This window comes from Miniopterus natalensis, chromosome 2, assembly GCF_054644295.1.
Source record: "Miniopterus natalensis isolate mMinNat1 chromosome 2, mMinNat1.hap1, whole genome shotgun sequence".
Lineage (NCBI taxonomy): Eukaryota > Metazoa > Chordata > Mammalia > Chiroptera > Miniopteridae > Miniopterus > Miniopterus natalensis.
Genome location: NC_142082.1, coordinates 182,853,948 through 182,867,558, shown reverse-complemented (window position 1 = coordinate 182,867,558; position 13,611 = coordinate 182,853,948). Strand labels below are relative to the sequence as shown.

The 13,611-nt window shown below is 49.1% G+C and overlaps 1 protein-coding gene across 1 annotated transcript in view; it reads right to left on the bottom strand.

Annotated features, from left to right (window-relative positions):
- Positions 1-13,611, bottom strand: part of SREBF2 (sterol regulatory element binding transcription factor 2) — a 51,169-nt gene that overhangs the window by 21,862 nt on the left and 15,696 nt on the right. The window contains exons 2-9 of the mRNA XM_016210267.2: positions 8,552-8,977; positions 7,439-7,620; positions 6,628-6,774; positions 4,941-5,162; positions 3,863-3,977; positions 3,496-3,677; positions 1,824-2,016; positions 1,117-1,298 (exon numbers count right to left, since the gene is read on the bottom strand). Of these exons, the coding sequence (XP_016065753.2) occupies positions 1,117-1,298; positions 1,824-2,016; positions 3,496-3,677; positions 3,863-3,977; positions 4,941-5,162; positions 6,628-6,774; positions 7,439-7,620; positions 8,552-8,977 (1,649 nt within the window). The remainder of the gene's footprint in view (positions 1-1,116; positions 1,299-1,823; positions 2,017-3,495; positions 3,678-3,862; positions 3,978-4,940; positions 5,163-6,627; positions 6,775-7,438; positions 7,621-8,551; positions 8,978-13,611) is intronic.

Below are 13,611 nucleotides of genomic sequence, written 5' to 3'. Positions count from 1 at the left end.
TCCCCAGACACCCTCCCAGCAGGCCCATAGCTTCTAATACACTCTGGTCCGGCTTGCCTCAGCCCCATGGCCTGTTGCCTGGTGGCTTCTCAGGGCACTTCCAAACACCGTGGCTTAGAGCCCACATTTTCCAGCCTCCCCGCTCCCTGAGCCAACATCATTGTCACTTTCTTTCCATCGTACATCTCAGATCTTCCTTGACATGCCTCTCCTTTCAATTCCAACTCCCTGCCACTCCCCTACTTGCTCCTGTGTATTTCACGTTGCCCTCCTCTAATCCATCCTTCATTCAGCCACTAGAATGACATTCTAAGCAGACTGAAACCTGCCTCCGGCATACATGTCCTAGGATTCTGTTCTCTTGGAACAGTCCCACTTCAAGGGGGAAGCCCACAGCAGCCACTACATTCCAGGAGCCACGGCCCCGGGCATGGTGGACAGACCCAGGCTGTTCAGGAGGGGAGAGCAGGCCCGCAGTTTTCTGCTGCTGAGGGGTGTTCTGTTCTTGTGCCTCCCAAGATGGGATGTTTAACTCTTCCTCCAGGGCTGACTTGCCCCCGAATCCTACCTATAAACTCTCTTTTGTTTATTTTAAAAGAAAACTTTCAATGACTTTACCTGCTCAAAAATCTTCCTGATTCTCTACAGAATTGGGAAAAAGCCCCCAACTGGTTACTGTTTGGGCCCCAGCGATACCACCAGCCTCAGCCCTCCTCTCTCCTGACATGTCCTACACTCCAGGCACACCCATCTACTTGCCGGTCCCCAGATTTCCCATGTAGCCATACCTTCCTCAATGTTTGGCAGATCCTCCCTGCCCCTGACTGCTCTGCTCAAGCTCCTGATTCCCTCAGCTAGAAGCCTCTTCTGCCCCAAACTCCCACAGCACTTTAGTCTTCCTCTGTCATCTTGTGTCCATGGAATTATTTATGCATATGTGCCTCTGCCCCACTGCCCTGTGTCGGTTAAGGGCAGGGTCCCTTCCTCCTCTCAACACCAGCCCCTTCCCCTGCAATCACACAGCACGGGACTTTATTCACTAGGGCATTCAATACAACTTGCTAAGTTATCTCTTGTCCTGGAGGAGGCAGGGGAAAGGTGGACGGCAGAACTCACCCTGGCGAGGTCCAGGTCTGCCTGCTTCCGGTGCCTCCAGAAGGTGACGGAGGAGCGCGAATGTGGCCGGATCACTGGCTCTCCATGGACCAGCAGCTTCACAAAGACGCTCAGGACAATCACACCATTGACCAGCCACAAGAGGATTGTTGGCATCATCCAGTCAAACCAGCCCCCAGAACCTAAAGAGCAGCATCTCAGTTGACGACGAGGAAGGGCCCCCCTTGGAGCAGCCCAGGGACTGCAGGGCGCCTGACTGATGCCCTAATATTGAGCCTTTGGGCAGAGGACAAGATTGCTTCCTCACTAACTATGTCTAAGTGCTTAGGATAGCAACAATCCACACTATAGGAACACAAGAGACAATTCTAGAGCCCAAATAGGACCCCTGAAATTCTTGTTACTACGGAGCTGAGTGCCACAAAAATCTTTGTTAACCAAGGGGGTTAGGCCCCTGGTTTCATGACTTAGGCAGAAACACCACACGCTCCTTCAAACGGGCCCTGCAATCCTATTCCCCGGGAATTAGAGCAGTGGGGTTCACAGTTTAGTTTGCTCTTTCTGACTGAACTCAGGTTTGCTCTTTTGCTTCCAAAATGCAACTTACACCCATTCCTATCAAAAGCAAGCAGGCAAGGGGCAACACCAAAGCCCTCTGGGACCTGATGGACAAACTGAGCAGTCTGCACACAGGATCCTCCACCCACCTGACTCAAGTGACAGTATGTTGCGGCCAGAGCCTGAGTACGGGTGCTGGTCAGAGTCGTGGGCCCCTCCCCACTGCAGCAGGGCAGTCAGGGGGTTAAAGGACAGGCACAGGAAGGTGAGGAAGCACAGCAGGATTCGCGAGCGGTCCACCATGCCCAGCGCCATGGGAGGAGAGTCCGGTTCATCTTTGACCTTCAACACAGGGCCGCAAGGCTAGAGTGAGTGAACGCCACGTGGGCTTTTACAGCACTGTACTTTCATACAGATCAGAATCAGGCTGTGAGGTTTAAATTCAAGACCATGAAGGAGGCAGCAGGAAAGCCAGGAGGAACCTGCCACTCAAACCCCACAGCACTCACCCACTAGCCCCCTGGGAAAGAATGTGTTCTAAACACCAAAGGCAGACGAGCCGCGCTTTTCAAATAGAGTCGCTCACAGCCGAGAGCGCCCCACACGCCTGTTTCTGTGCGATTCCCCAGCACGCAATACTAATCCAGTGACAGAAAGCAGAGCAGTTGTCCGAGGCTAGACACGGTATGTGAACTATTTGGACTGGTGTATGAGGGAGCTCCGTGGGTGATGAGAATGCTCTGCATCTGATTATAGTGAGTTAAGTGTATGTACTACAATACTGTATAAAACCGTGCAATAGGAGTTCTCTATTACACATAAATTATACTCCAACAGAGCTGATTCGAGACCACACTTCAGCATAGATCTATGTGCAGGAGCTTGCCTGTTTTACAACCATAATGTTGCCTTTTTCCCTCCCCACTTTACAGAGGGAGAACTGGAGGCAGAGGCCTTGCCCACCTGGGAGCCTCCAGAGGGGGAGGGAGGCTGGGGTCGAATCTCCCGACTCCCAATGTGCAAATACCATGCCCCTCATTTCAATATTTTAAAATCATTTGAAAATTTCTTATGATGTTGAGGTACTTGATTAATTTGATGTATACATCATATGGCCTTTTGTTATCAAACAATCACATTTATAAAACATTTCAAAAATAGAGCTTCCTTAGTAAAATTAAGTATATGACACTGTGAACAGTTAGAACAGAAACAAACCTTGGAAGGGAAATTTGTGCTTTCAGAGTCAGAAAGCACCAATGTCAAAATACAGTGCAGATCCAGTGGTCTCCACAGGTGCCCAAGAAGATCATTAGGCTCAAGCCTCTTTTAACCAATTCCATTAAACAGCAATTGCTGGGGGGCTTTCTTGGTCTATTAAAGGCCCCTGGTTTGAAGTTATTTGTTAGATTGCAACAACTGTAATCATTTCCTGAAGAGGGCCCAGAGGCAGCCTCATACTAAACCAGCTGATGAATCTCACAAAGTGGTCTTGCCAGGCCCATTAAGGGCAAGGGAAGTAATGAGGCGCCTCTAGCAATGCTTCGCACACACACGACAGCTGCTGTGTTTCCGCTCTGGATCTGGCCCTCATTCCTCTCCGATGGGCCGTTTCAGCAAAGACCAGTTCACCCAGACTACACTGAACCAGTTAAAGAGCCCCGACTGTTTCCACCCCCAGAGTCGGTTCTCTCTTCATTCTCTAAGACCTGGCTAATTTCACAGAGTTCCTGTTCCTTCCCAGCCCAGATGCCTGCTTGTGCCCGCCCTAATATTAACTTCAGAGAGATCCAGGGGTTGGAGGATTTCAAAAGCTCATACCTTCGCCTCATCTAACAGAGGGCTTCCAGGCTCAGAGTCAATGGAGTAGGGGGAGAAGCCAGCCTGGGACCCTGAGTCAGAGGCCGGAGGGGACATCAGAAGCACATTCTGATTAAAGTCATCCATCTTCAGGTCCACGTCACTGTCCACCAGGCTGCCTAGGTCGATGCCCTTCAGGAGCTCTACAAAGAAAACCCTATCTTGCAAATGGTCTGTTTTTATAGAGTCCCACCTGGGTCGGGGCAGGGTGGGGGTAGAGAAGGGCGCATGGCCCCTGCTCCTGCTTCACCCCTGAAGGCACCTCTTCCAAATCAGTGGGCCCTCCCCAGTGCCCGGTCCCCGGCACAGGCCTTCTCCTGTAACTCACTGTTTTTCTGACTTGCCAGCTTTAGCACCATGTTCTCCTGGCGCAGTTTGTGATTGACCTGCTGCAAGTATTTGATGTAGTCAATGGCCTTCCTCAGCACACCAGACTTGTGCATCTGGGAAGGAGATGGGTAAAAACACAGTGGCATCAGTTCAGGCTGTGCAGTAAGGAGGGCACAGGCCCAGAGCTCGTGGAGTGACAGCACAGCTCTGGAGCAGGGGGTCCTGCGTTCTGGTGCCGGCTCTCCCACTGATTAGCTCTGCTATCAGGATAAGGTGCCTGACATCTCCAAACCTTACTCTCCTCCTCCTTAAAACGGAGATAATGATAATCATATAAATTATAGGCATGCAGCAGGGACTAAATGAGACAATACATGGAAGGAGCTTAGCTCCTGGCCTGGCACAGACACTTGGCAACTAAATTTAGCTGTATAAGTACTTCCTTTAATAATCCCAGCACCAAACCGACTTTAAGGAAAACAAATGACAAAAAACCAGTGTACTGTTGGATGGTTATTTTAAATAAAGGTATATTAGTACCTTTCAGATTTGTAGGCTACAAAGAAAAGTGCAATTTTCTTTTAAAATGTAGGTGAAGATAAACAAATAGGTAAAAAAGAAAATCCATGTGCCAGAAGATACATTCACTGAAACATCAGAAATATATGAAAAATCAATTTCCTCTATTTGCTGTTGATCCCAGACCCATTTCAGGTTTCTCTCTTTTCTAACAGGTGAAAATATTGCTAGCCACCCTGAGCACAATTAAACACAGGCCAGCAGTGCCATCAGCTGACTTCAAGGTACAAAGTTGTGCACCATTTCTCTGCCTGTGGCTCTGGGATCCATCACTGCAGAGCACAGTCAAAGGTCCAGGAAGGCCACTGCCTTACCAACCCCCAACAGTCCCTTATGTTGCTTAATACTTTGTTATCTTGAAAAACCCTAAATGTTTTAACAAGAAAGCACCCAATTTACATCCACTCAGCCTGGGCCTGAGATTCCTAAATTCCCGAGGCAAAGACAGGTAGAGAGGAGATGGTACAGCACAAAACACCATTTTGCTTGGCAACTACCTTGGCATCTGTCCCCATGACCAGGTCCTTCAACTCGATGATTTTGTCATTGATGGAGGAGCGATACCGCTTCTCAATGATGTTGTGTGTCGTCCGTCTTTCTCCCTCTTTGGGGGGTTCAAGCTGCTTGACTCCCCCGGGTACCTGCTTAATGGGCACTTTCTCTTGCCCCATCATCACAGGCATTGTGGTCAGAATGGTCCCACTGCTGCCCACCAGGGTCTAGAAAACAGGCACAGACACAGAGCAGGATTACCCCTTGGTTAGTTTGAGTAAAGCAACCTGTGGCTTGTCTACGTGGCATCACCTGGCAATGCTCTTGGTGGCCTGAGGCCCTTTCTGGATTGTCAGGCCCCAAGAAGCCTGAGTAGCCACAGAACCTCAGTTACAATGCCTCTTTCAGAATCACTGTCCATTAAGTAATACTTCAATAGGATTAATGTGGATAAATTTGTCTTATCCTTTGATGTAGGGGTTCAGGAACAGGTCATATGATTTTTGCTTTACTGTCAAACCATTAACCATCTCTGAGCAAAGCTGGCATTCAGCACCCCACATCACTCTGGCCCCAGGGGAAACTTTCTCCTAGTGTATGACACATTTTTCCCTCTCACATGACAATTAAACAACTTACTGCATTTCCTTATACAATGTGGTCATCAAAAAGCTCAAGGGCAGAACTGACACTCTCATCAGAGCCATTTTATTAAATAAATAGGCCAACCACAGAGGCTTCCTCCATTCCCCCCCAAATCTGCTTTTCCCTGTTTCTATTTTTACTAATTTTAGTTCTATTTTGTCCAATAAATGGCCTTAAATATCCAAATGATCAACAAATAAAAAGCTGCTCAACTTCATTAGTTACCAAGAAATAATTTGCACATAATAACACACATTTTAAAGTGTACAGCTTGATGAATTTTTACATATGTATACAATGGGTATAACTGAGATAACCCAGACCAAGACATAAAGGATTTGTACCCCCTAGAAAGTTCCCTCATGCCTCTGCCCAGCAACGCCTACCCCTTCCTCCTCGCATAATCCACTCTGACCTCTATCACCACGGCTTAGTTTTGTTCTTCCTGAACTTCATATAAGTGAATTATTAGCACGAGCTCTTTCTTGACAGGCATCTTTTGCTCAACACACTATATCTGAGGTTCAATCGTGTAGTCATATGTATCAAGAGTTCTTTTTGGATGGATATTTGGGTTGTTTCCAGTTCCTGGCTTTTAAGAATAAAGCTTGCTTTCAAATTTTCATCACCTTTTACTGTCAGACTTTCTTGCTAAGATACTGAAAGTGGCTGAAACCCTACAACTGAAGGATGGGTGCCTTCCATGTCCCTCACCTTGGAGCCCCTCCCTGCCTAGTGGGTCTAGGGTCCTTTAGAAGCCAAATCTCTATCAGTGGGACCTGAGAGGCGGATGGTCTGTGTGGAGCTATTGCCCAGGAACTGGGGCTCCTCTGCTGTTCCCCTCTAGACCCTGGTACTCCCATGTAACATGCATCGGTGGTACTTCTCACAGGGAAAAAACTAAGGGGGTGATATTTGCAATATGACTGACAGGTTCCATAAAGCTTCTGCACCTACTCAGCACAGAGGCTTTGTTAACATCTCTGAGGCCTAACACCTCCCAGAAAGGAGGCGGAGGGTGGAGGGTGGGGGGAAGGTGGCTCTTACTGGAACTTGCAGGGCGGCTGTTTGGATCGGGGTGGTGAGGGCGGTGAGGGCCGGGTTCTGGACTGCGGCCATGACAGGGCTGCCATCTGTCTTCAGTGTGGTCAGAACAAGGGAATCTGTCTTGATGATCTGAGGCTGTACCAGGACCTGGCGGAGAAGGAAGCAAAGGAAGGAGGTGCATTCCTCTATTTAGCATTAGCTCTTACTGCACAGACACTCCAGGGAAGAGAGAGAGAAAAATTTTCATGAAACTGAGAATAGAGCTTGACTACTGGGTTGAGGGGGACAAAGAGAGTACAGCTGAAGAGAGTCCTGAGTATTACGGTTGCAAGGCTTCGAGGAGAGCAGTGCCAGTGGCCTAGCAGGGGAAGAGCGGGCATGGCTTGGGGCAAATGGCAGCAGGGACAGAGCCTGATTTTGGACATACTCAGGAAAGCCAGGAGCCTGGCTGAGAAGCAAAAATGATGAACCAAGATTTTTTTGAGATAAATTACTCTGTTAGTAAGAAAATACAGTGCCACTATGACACATGACTTAAAAACATTTTAGCACATTTCTTTCCAGTTTTATGCCCATCATCTGTGTAAAGGATACACCTGCATTTACTGACTTACGTGAGTGCCAGTGCACATCCTCAGGTGCCACCTCAGCCAGGTCTCTGGTGCCTTACAGGGCCCAGGCATCCCTACCCACCCTACAAGCTGCTCCCTCACGCTCTGATGGTCCTTTTTAGGCTGTAGATCACATCTTCAACCGAAGACCAGCCAACAGCCCCAAGCAGTGCCTCCCTGAATTCTTGTCAGCCACCTACCGGGACCTGCTGCACTTGGGGGGCAGCAACTGTCTGCACCGTGGCTGGGGCGAGGGTCTGCAGTGTGCCATTGGCCGTCTGTGTCAGCACCCGCTGGGCCTGCACTGTCTGTACCTGCTGCTGGATGGTTACCGGCTGCACCTGGGAGGATGTCACTAGGCTCTGGACTTGAGGCTGAAGGACTTGGGAGAAGAGAAAGAAGTCACATGGACGAGGGATGCACCTGTCACTGCAGCTGAGCAACAGCCGAGGACGGAGCGCCCTGTAGTGACCCCGACTCCCGCCTGACGCTGAGCAAGACATGCACAGCCATTTACAAGCTGGTCTACGTAACAAGAACATCCCAAAGGGCTGCAGCAATTTCTGAGGGAACGGGTGCAAGTTATTTTATTAGTCTGGGTGCTGGGGTGGAGGTGAGGGAAGGTAATCGGCAAATGACTGCACCCAACAAGGGAGTTAACAGATGGGACAGAAAGTGTACTCTGGGGTGACTGTCTCAGCTTTTTGCCTTGATGCCTCCCTCCTCCCCCTAGACCCTTGAAGCCCACTGAAGAACTGTCAGAGAAATAACATTCCCACCCGGGGCTCCCCACAGGGCCAGATGGTATGTGATGAAAAGGCACAGGGACACAGCACAACAGGGAAAGTCACTCCTTCACTGGGCACACACTGAGGGCCTACTAGGAGGCCTGCTACTCCGAGACCCAGCACCTATGCTGAAAGTTGTTTTCTCTGCCGTGGATGCTCAGGAGATGTTTGCCAAATGAGTTCTCAACCTACAGGAGCCAAGGTCTGGCTGTTGCCTGGGTAAGTTTCATGACTAACTTTACTCAAGCCACCCCCTCTAGTTACCAGGACAGCCCTGTTTACTCTGCCTGCTGGGCTCTCTGAAGCAGGCACAACAGCTATTAAGGTGTTTGAAGAGGCAGAATAGTACCCGGTCCCGTACCAGTTCTGACTGCCAGGTACCGAACCCTCCTTTAGACAGGACCAAATCGACAGGTTCTCCCATCCTCAAAGAGGAAGAACTACTTACAATCTGCCTTGGATGTATCAGCAAACTGACACAAACTTTCCAGCCACCACCACTACCATAGCTGACTTCTGACTCACCTTGAAAGCTGGTAGCCGCATTCTGGTATATCAAAGGCTGCTGGATGATCCTCGTCTGGGGGGCAGTGCTGAATGTCGGGGTGATCATTACCGTCTGCTGCTGCAGCTGAGCTTGAGGCTGGGGCTGGGGGCGGGGCTGAAGAACGGGAGCTGCCCTTGTTGGATTAAGAACCGAGGTGGGGGAAACCTTGACCTGCAGGGCTGGAGCCTGGGGGGAGGTGGCTGAGGGAGAGAAGGAAGATAAGGGGGCCTGGCTGAAGGAGCGCTGCACCGAGGGTCCCCCGGCTCCGCCCCCGCTGCCCCTGCCATTACTGCTGCTGCCGCCGCCGCCGCCACTTCCACCGCCGCCAGGGAAGGAGCTACACAGCTGCTCCGAGAACAAGTCAGGAAACTCTCCCACTTGATTGCTGACAAACTGCAGCATCTCTGTGAACAAATGAAAAGGAGTCCTTTTATTGACATCCAAAATATTTATTAACTTTGAAATTTGCTTAAGAAACTGAGGCATGAAAATCCAAATGGCATTCCCAAGATCAGAGCAGAAATGGGTCAGGAAACCCTCATCTCTCTACTGAGGGACAACGGGCCAGGACTTCATCCGTTTGATGTTCTCTCCTGACCCCACCTCCAGGCTCTTTCTACCCACCTTCCTGGTTGTACCAGGCCCATCAGGAGCCGCCTCTGTGCTGGGTGAGGGTTGCTTTTGGAGAGCATTGCTGGTCCCATTTTACACTTGGGGATACTGGGGCAAAAAGTGGGTAGTCACTGTCCTAAGGCTTTGGAGCTCAGTAACCTCACATCCACCGCTCCCGTGGCAGAGCAGGAGTCATATGTGTCTGGCTGCAGAGCTGTGCAGACCCAACTCACCCTCACCCCAGGCAGCCTTCCCTCCTGACCACAGGCAGGCCCTGGGCCTTCTCTCTAAGATGGGTATAGCCCTGGGCACTACTGGTAACACCCCCCACACCCGGCGCCAAGAACACTCAGGGACAGTGAAGTTGATGGGCCCCGAGTCTTGAATCTTTAGGGGTGGAACAGATGGAAAACTATCCATAAAGTCCAGAACAGGGAAATCATTTGACCAAGGTCACACAAGTCATCAGGAGAGAGCGAGGTCTCTGGCCCCAGTTTTGTGTTCTACTGCACCACAATGCTTTCACTGCCAGAGGGTCAGGGCGAAGCAACCTGGGCCCTGGACTCCATGCTTTAGAGGGCCCACTCTGGCCCTGCTCTGGCTGTGCCTCTTCCCCCTGGGCAAGCAGTCTGTGGGACCAACAAGATGTGTCGACCTGGAGACCATGCCCCTGGAGCCCTGGCCTAGATCAGGTTCCAAGTACCTGGGACCCCTGAATTCCTGGCCCAGGGGGCTTCAAGCCTGCTCCTAGGGCCTCTTGCCCTGGTTCATCCTCGCAAAGGATTACCAAAACCCAGCCTAACCCATAACTCATCTCTCATGACTCCTTCCTTCTTCCTCATAGGGCTGGTCCCTGTTAGGAGTCTGGAGCCTCGGCTTTGTCCCAGGTATTTTTAGATTGACAATTCTCTACGCCGTCCCCCCACCCCCCACCTTTCCTCTGCAATACATTCCCAAAAAGTTACTGCTTGCTCCTAAACTGTGGTACCCCCTCTCCACACCTTCAAGGCCACAGATGCTCTGATTTGGTGACCAAAATAAAAAACAAAACTAAAACAACTCTCTGAACACCGCTTCCATTATGTACCGCAAACCTCCACCAGCAAGTTCCTCCCAGGTCTCTAACAGAACAGGGTGGGGGTGGGGCCTGGGCTGTGATGAGTCTTATGTTAGACAAGGAAAATGCTACTGGGGGTTTCTAGTGTGACCTCCATATCGGATAATTGGAGCTTAGCAGTTCAGCACTTTAAGTGTCCAGTCAATTCAACCTGCTGGCAAAATTGCACCTAACAAGATTAAAGGGTGCATAGTGGAGTTATTTACCAACACCTCCACACCACTGTCTCTACTTGGCCTGTAGTGAGAGGGAGAAATGGGCAGATTGCCACAGATACTGTCACTCGTACCAACCAATTTCAATTCCTTAATACATGATTAAACTAAGAAATGTCCTCAAACTCAGCATAAAATTTAAAACAGAATTTAGTGCTGACACATTCCAAGTACACCACCACAAGATTATAGAAAGCATTAAGAAAGTGATTAAGAGAAACCTAGTAATTTGTTGAGCTTTCCAGAATTCCCATAAAATGCTGAGTCTGGGGAGTTGACACTGAAGCCTGCTTTGTGCCAAAAAGAACATCAGTCTCCCTGGCTGATCTGGGCGGCCCCCTCCAGTACTAGGAATCTTGTTTTAATCCATGGAACACTAAGGAGGGCAAAAGAGGCCAGAGGCCACAGGCTTTGGCACTAGATGGGTCTCAAGGCACTCACCTAACCTGCTGTGTGAACGTGGGCAAGTCACTTCTCTTGGTTTCTTCACCACAAAAGCCTGCCCTAAGATACTCACTTGGCTCCTCTGTTATGAGGATTAGTAAAATAATCTATGCAAAGTGCTTGGTGTGGGGCAGACCTCTATAAAGTTCCCTCTTAGTGGTTCTTCTAGAGCACCCACTACACAGGTACTTGGCTCCACTTATGTCACCCTGCTGAGTGCACTCCAAAACCTTTTGTGGGAAGGTATGGTTGGCGTGGTGAAGTGACTTGCAGAGGTCACAAAGCTTAGCTCACAAAGCAGGGTAGGAGTGTGTAGGCAGATGGAATACGACTACTTAAATTAAAAAAAATAAATCCTTTCAACCCACACTTGACAAGCTCCAGTGGCGTTCTCTCCAGCCAGGCAGATGGGCACTGGGCTGACTGGCGCGGAGGGCCTGTTAAGGCCCAGCATTTGAAGGAAGAAGTAACAGGAAGCTCTTTGAGCCACTGCTCCAGCAGGGCGCACAGGGCCTCCCTGGGACCCCCAGCTGGTCTGCAGTGACAAAGAAGGAGGGGGGCCCGCCAATCAGAATGTGGTTGGGAGAAACAAGGCGCAGGAGGCCCAGCCCAAGTGCAGTTATGCTCTGTAACTCCGAGCTACCCTCCACCCCCCTGGGAGCATCCTAATGTTTCCTTGCTGTTCTCTGCTCCGATGACACAGGCTCTCATTTCCACAGAGAGCCATGAAACCTAGAAAAGGCAGGCCTGGGAGGAGGCTCAGGTTTTATGGAGCTTTGAAAATGAAGTCCCAGTTCCCACATGATGAGCTGAGGCCCCCAGGGCTAAAGGCCAGATGCCCTGCTTCCGTGAAGCTGGGTGGGCCACCCCTGGCATTTACCACCCCCCATTCCTGTTTTTAGCTGCTTCTTAAACTAAAGGTTACGTTGTTAATAAAGTGGACTGGGCCCAAGAAACTAGAGCTGAGTTTTGGGCTCTTTAAGAGCTCATGACCAAAATTAGAGGCGCCAGTCGTCACCTGTGCACTGAAACCAGTCACCCAAAGAGAGCCCAAGTTCATATGCCCTTTGTGGAGCTTGTGACCTGGAAGTAACATAAATCACTGTCCCACTCAGCCTAGTAGCATCTACCTGATAATGAGGTAACCGGAAATTTGCTCAGATTAATTCCCCTCAGGAATAGCAAGTTTGAAGCCCCAAGTGGGGTACCACTGTCTCCAGACTGCGCGTCTGCGCAGACTTTTTCCTATACAGGGCCTGCTTGCACACAGAGCCATGCACATGCGTGAACGGAACGGCTGTGCGAAAACAGGATCACACCGAAGATGCTATTTTGTCCCCCCTCCCCTTGCTTAGTGAAGCATGGTGCACATTCAGTGTCAACTGCTATGGATACTGGTTACAATACCCTTTTGGAGAATCCCAAGGCACTGCGCTTGTGCTGTATGGTACTCTATTATCCTCATGCACTAGAATTTAAACATTCAGTAAGGACGGACAGGTGTTTTCAATTTTTCAGCATCAACAGCTCTTACAAAAATCTTGAACAAAAATCTTTCCCCACTCATCTGATTATTTTCTTGGATAAATTTCTAGCATTAGATGGCTGAATCCAAGGACAGGTGTGTGTGCTTTGGAAAGGTTACAACAATCCCTGATCCTGCCAGCATGTCCCACATCTACTTCTGTCCACCAGACAGCGGGGGAAAATGACATCAAATTGTTTTGACTTGTATGAATGAGTACTCATGAGGCTGTCTCCTCTACCAAAATTTTTTTTAAACACTTTAAATAATCTTTATTGATTTCAGAGAGGAAGGGAGAGGGGGAGAGAGAGAAACATCAATGATGAGAGAGTCGGCTGCCTCCTGCACGCCCTGACTGGGAATCGAGCCCGCAACCCGGGCCTGTGCCCTGACCTGGAATCGAACCTTGATCTCCTGGATCCTAGGTCAATGCTCAACCTCTGAGCCATGCCCGGCCGGGCTCCCCTACCAATTTTATTGGCCATTTGTATTTCTTCCTTTATAAATTGCCTGCTCCTGACCTTTGTCCATCTTTCTATTGCACTATTTTTCTCTATTTATTGATTTGAAAATAAATTCATATATTATGAATATTTGCTCTTTCTTATATACTTGCCACACTTTGTTACTTTTAATTTGTTCAGGAAAAAGAATGGCATAGTGATTAAGAGTTACCATGTCCTAGCCTTGTAACTTGGGGCAAGTTTTACCTCTGAGCAGGAGTTTTCTCATCTATAAAATGTGGCTAACAATTATCCCTAACTCATGGGGTTGTTGAGAGAGAATTCACACAGAATCTATAGCTCGGTGCCTGGCACTTAGTATTAGGCAGTACAATTTATTCACAGCGTTTTTTGACTGTGAGTTTGCTTTGACACTTATTTTGAAAATGTAACTTTGTTCCAATGCATTGGAAATATTAAGGGAACATTTTGAGCATAACATGAATTTTGTGTTTACTTATGCATGAGAGAAACAATAGAAAATGCAGAAAACTGTACCCAGCTGAAATGAGCCACACAGGAATACACAAAATGCACACTTGTGCTCACCTCTAATACATACCAGCTTATCAGGTCATGGCATGTGTTCTAAACCATAACCATCTACTTTTGTCACAAAGGT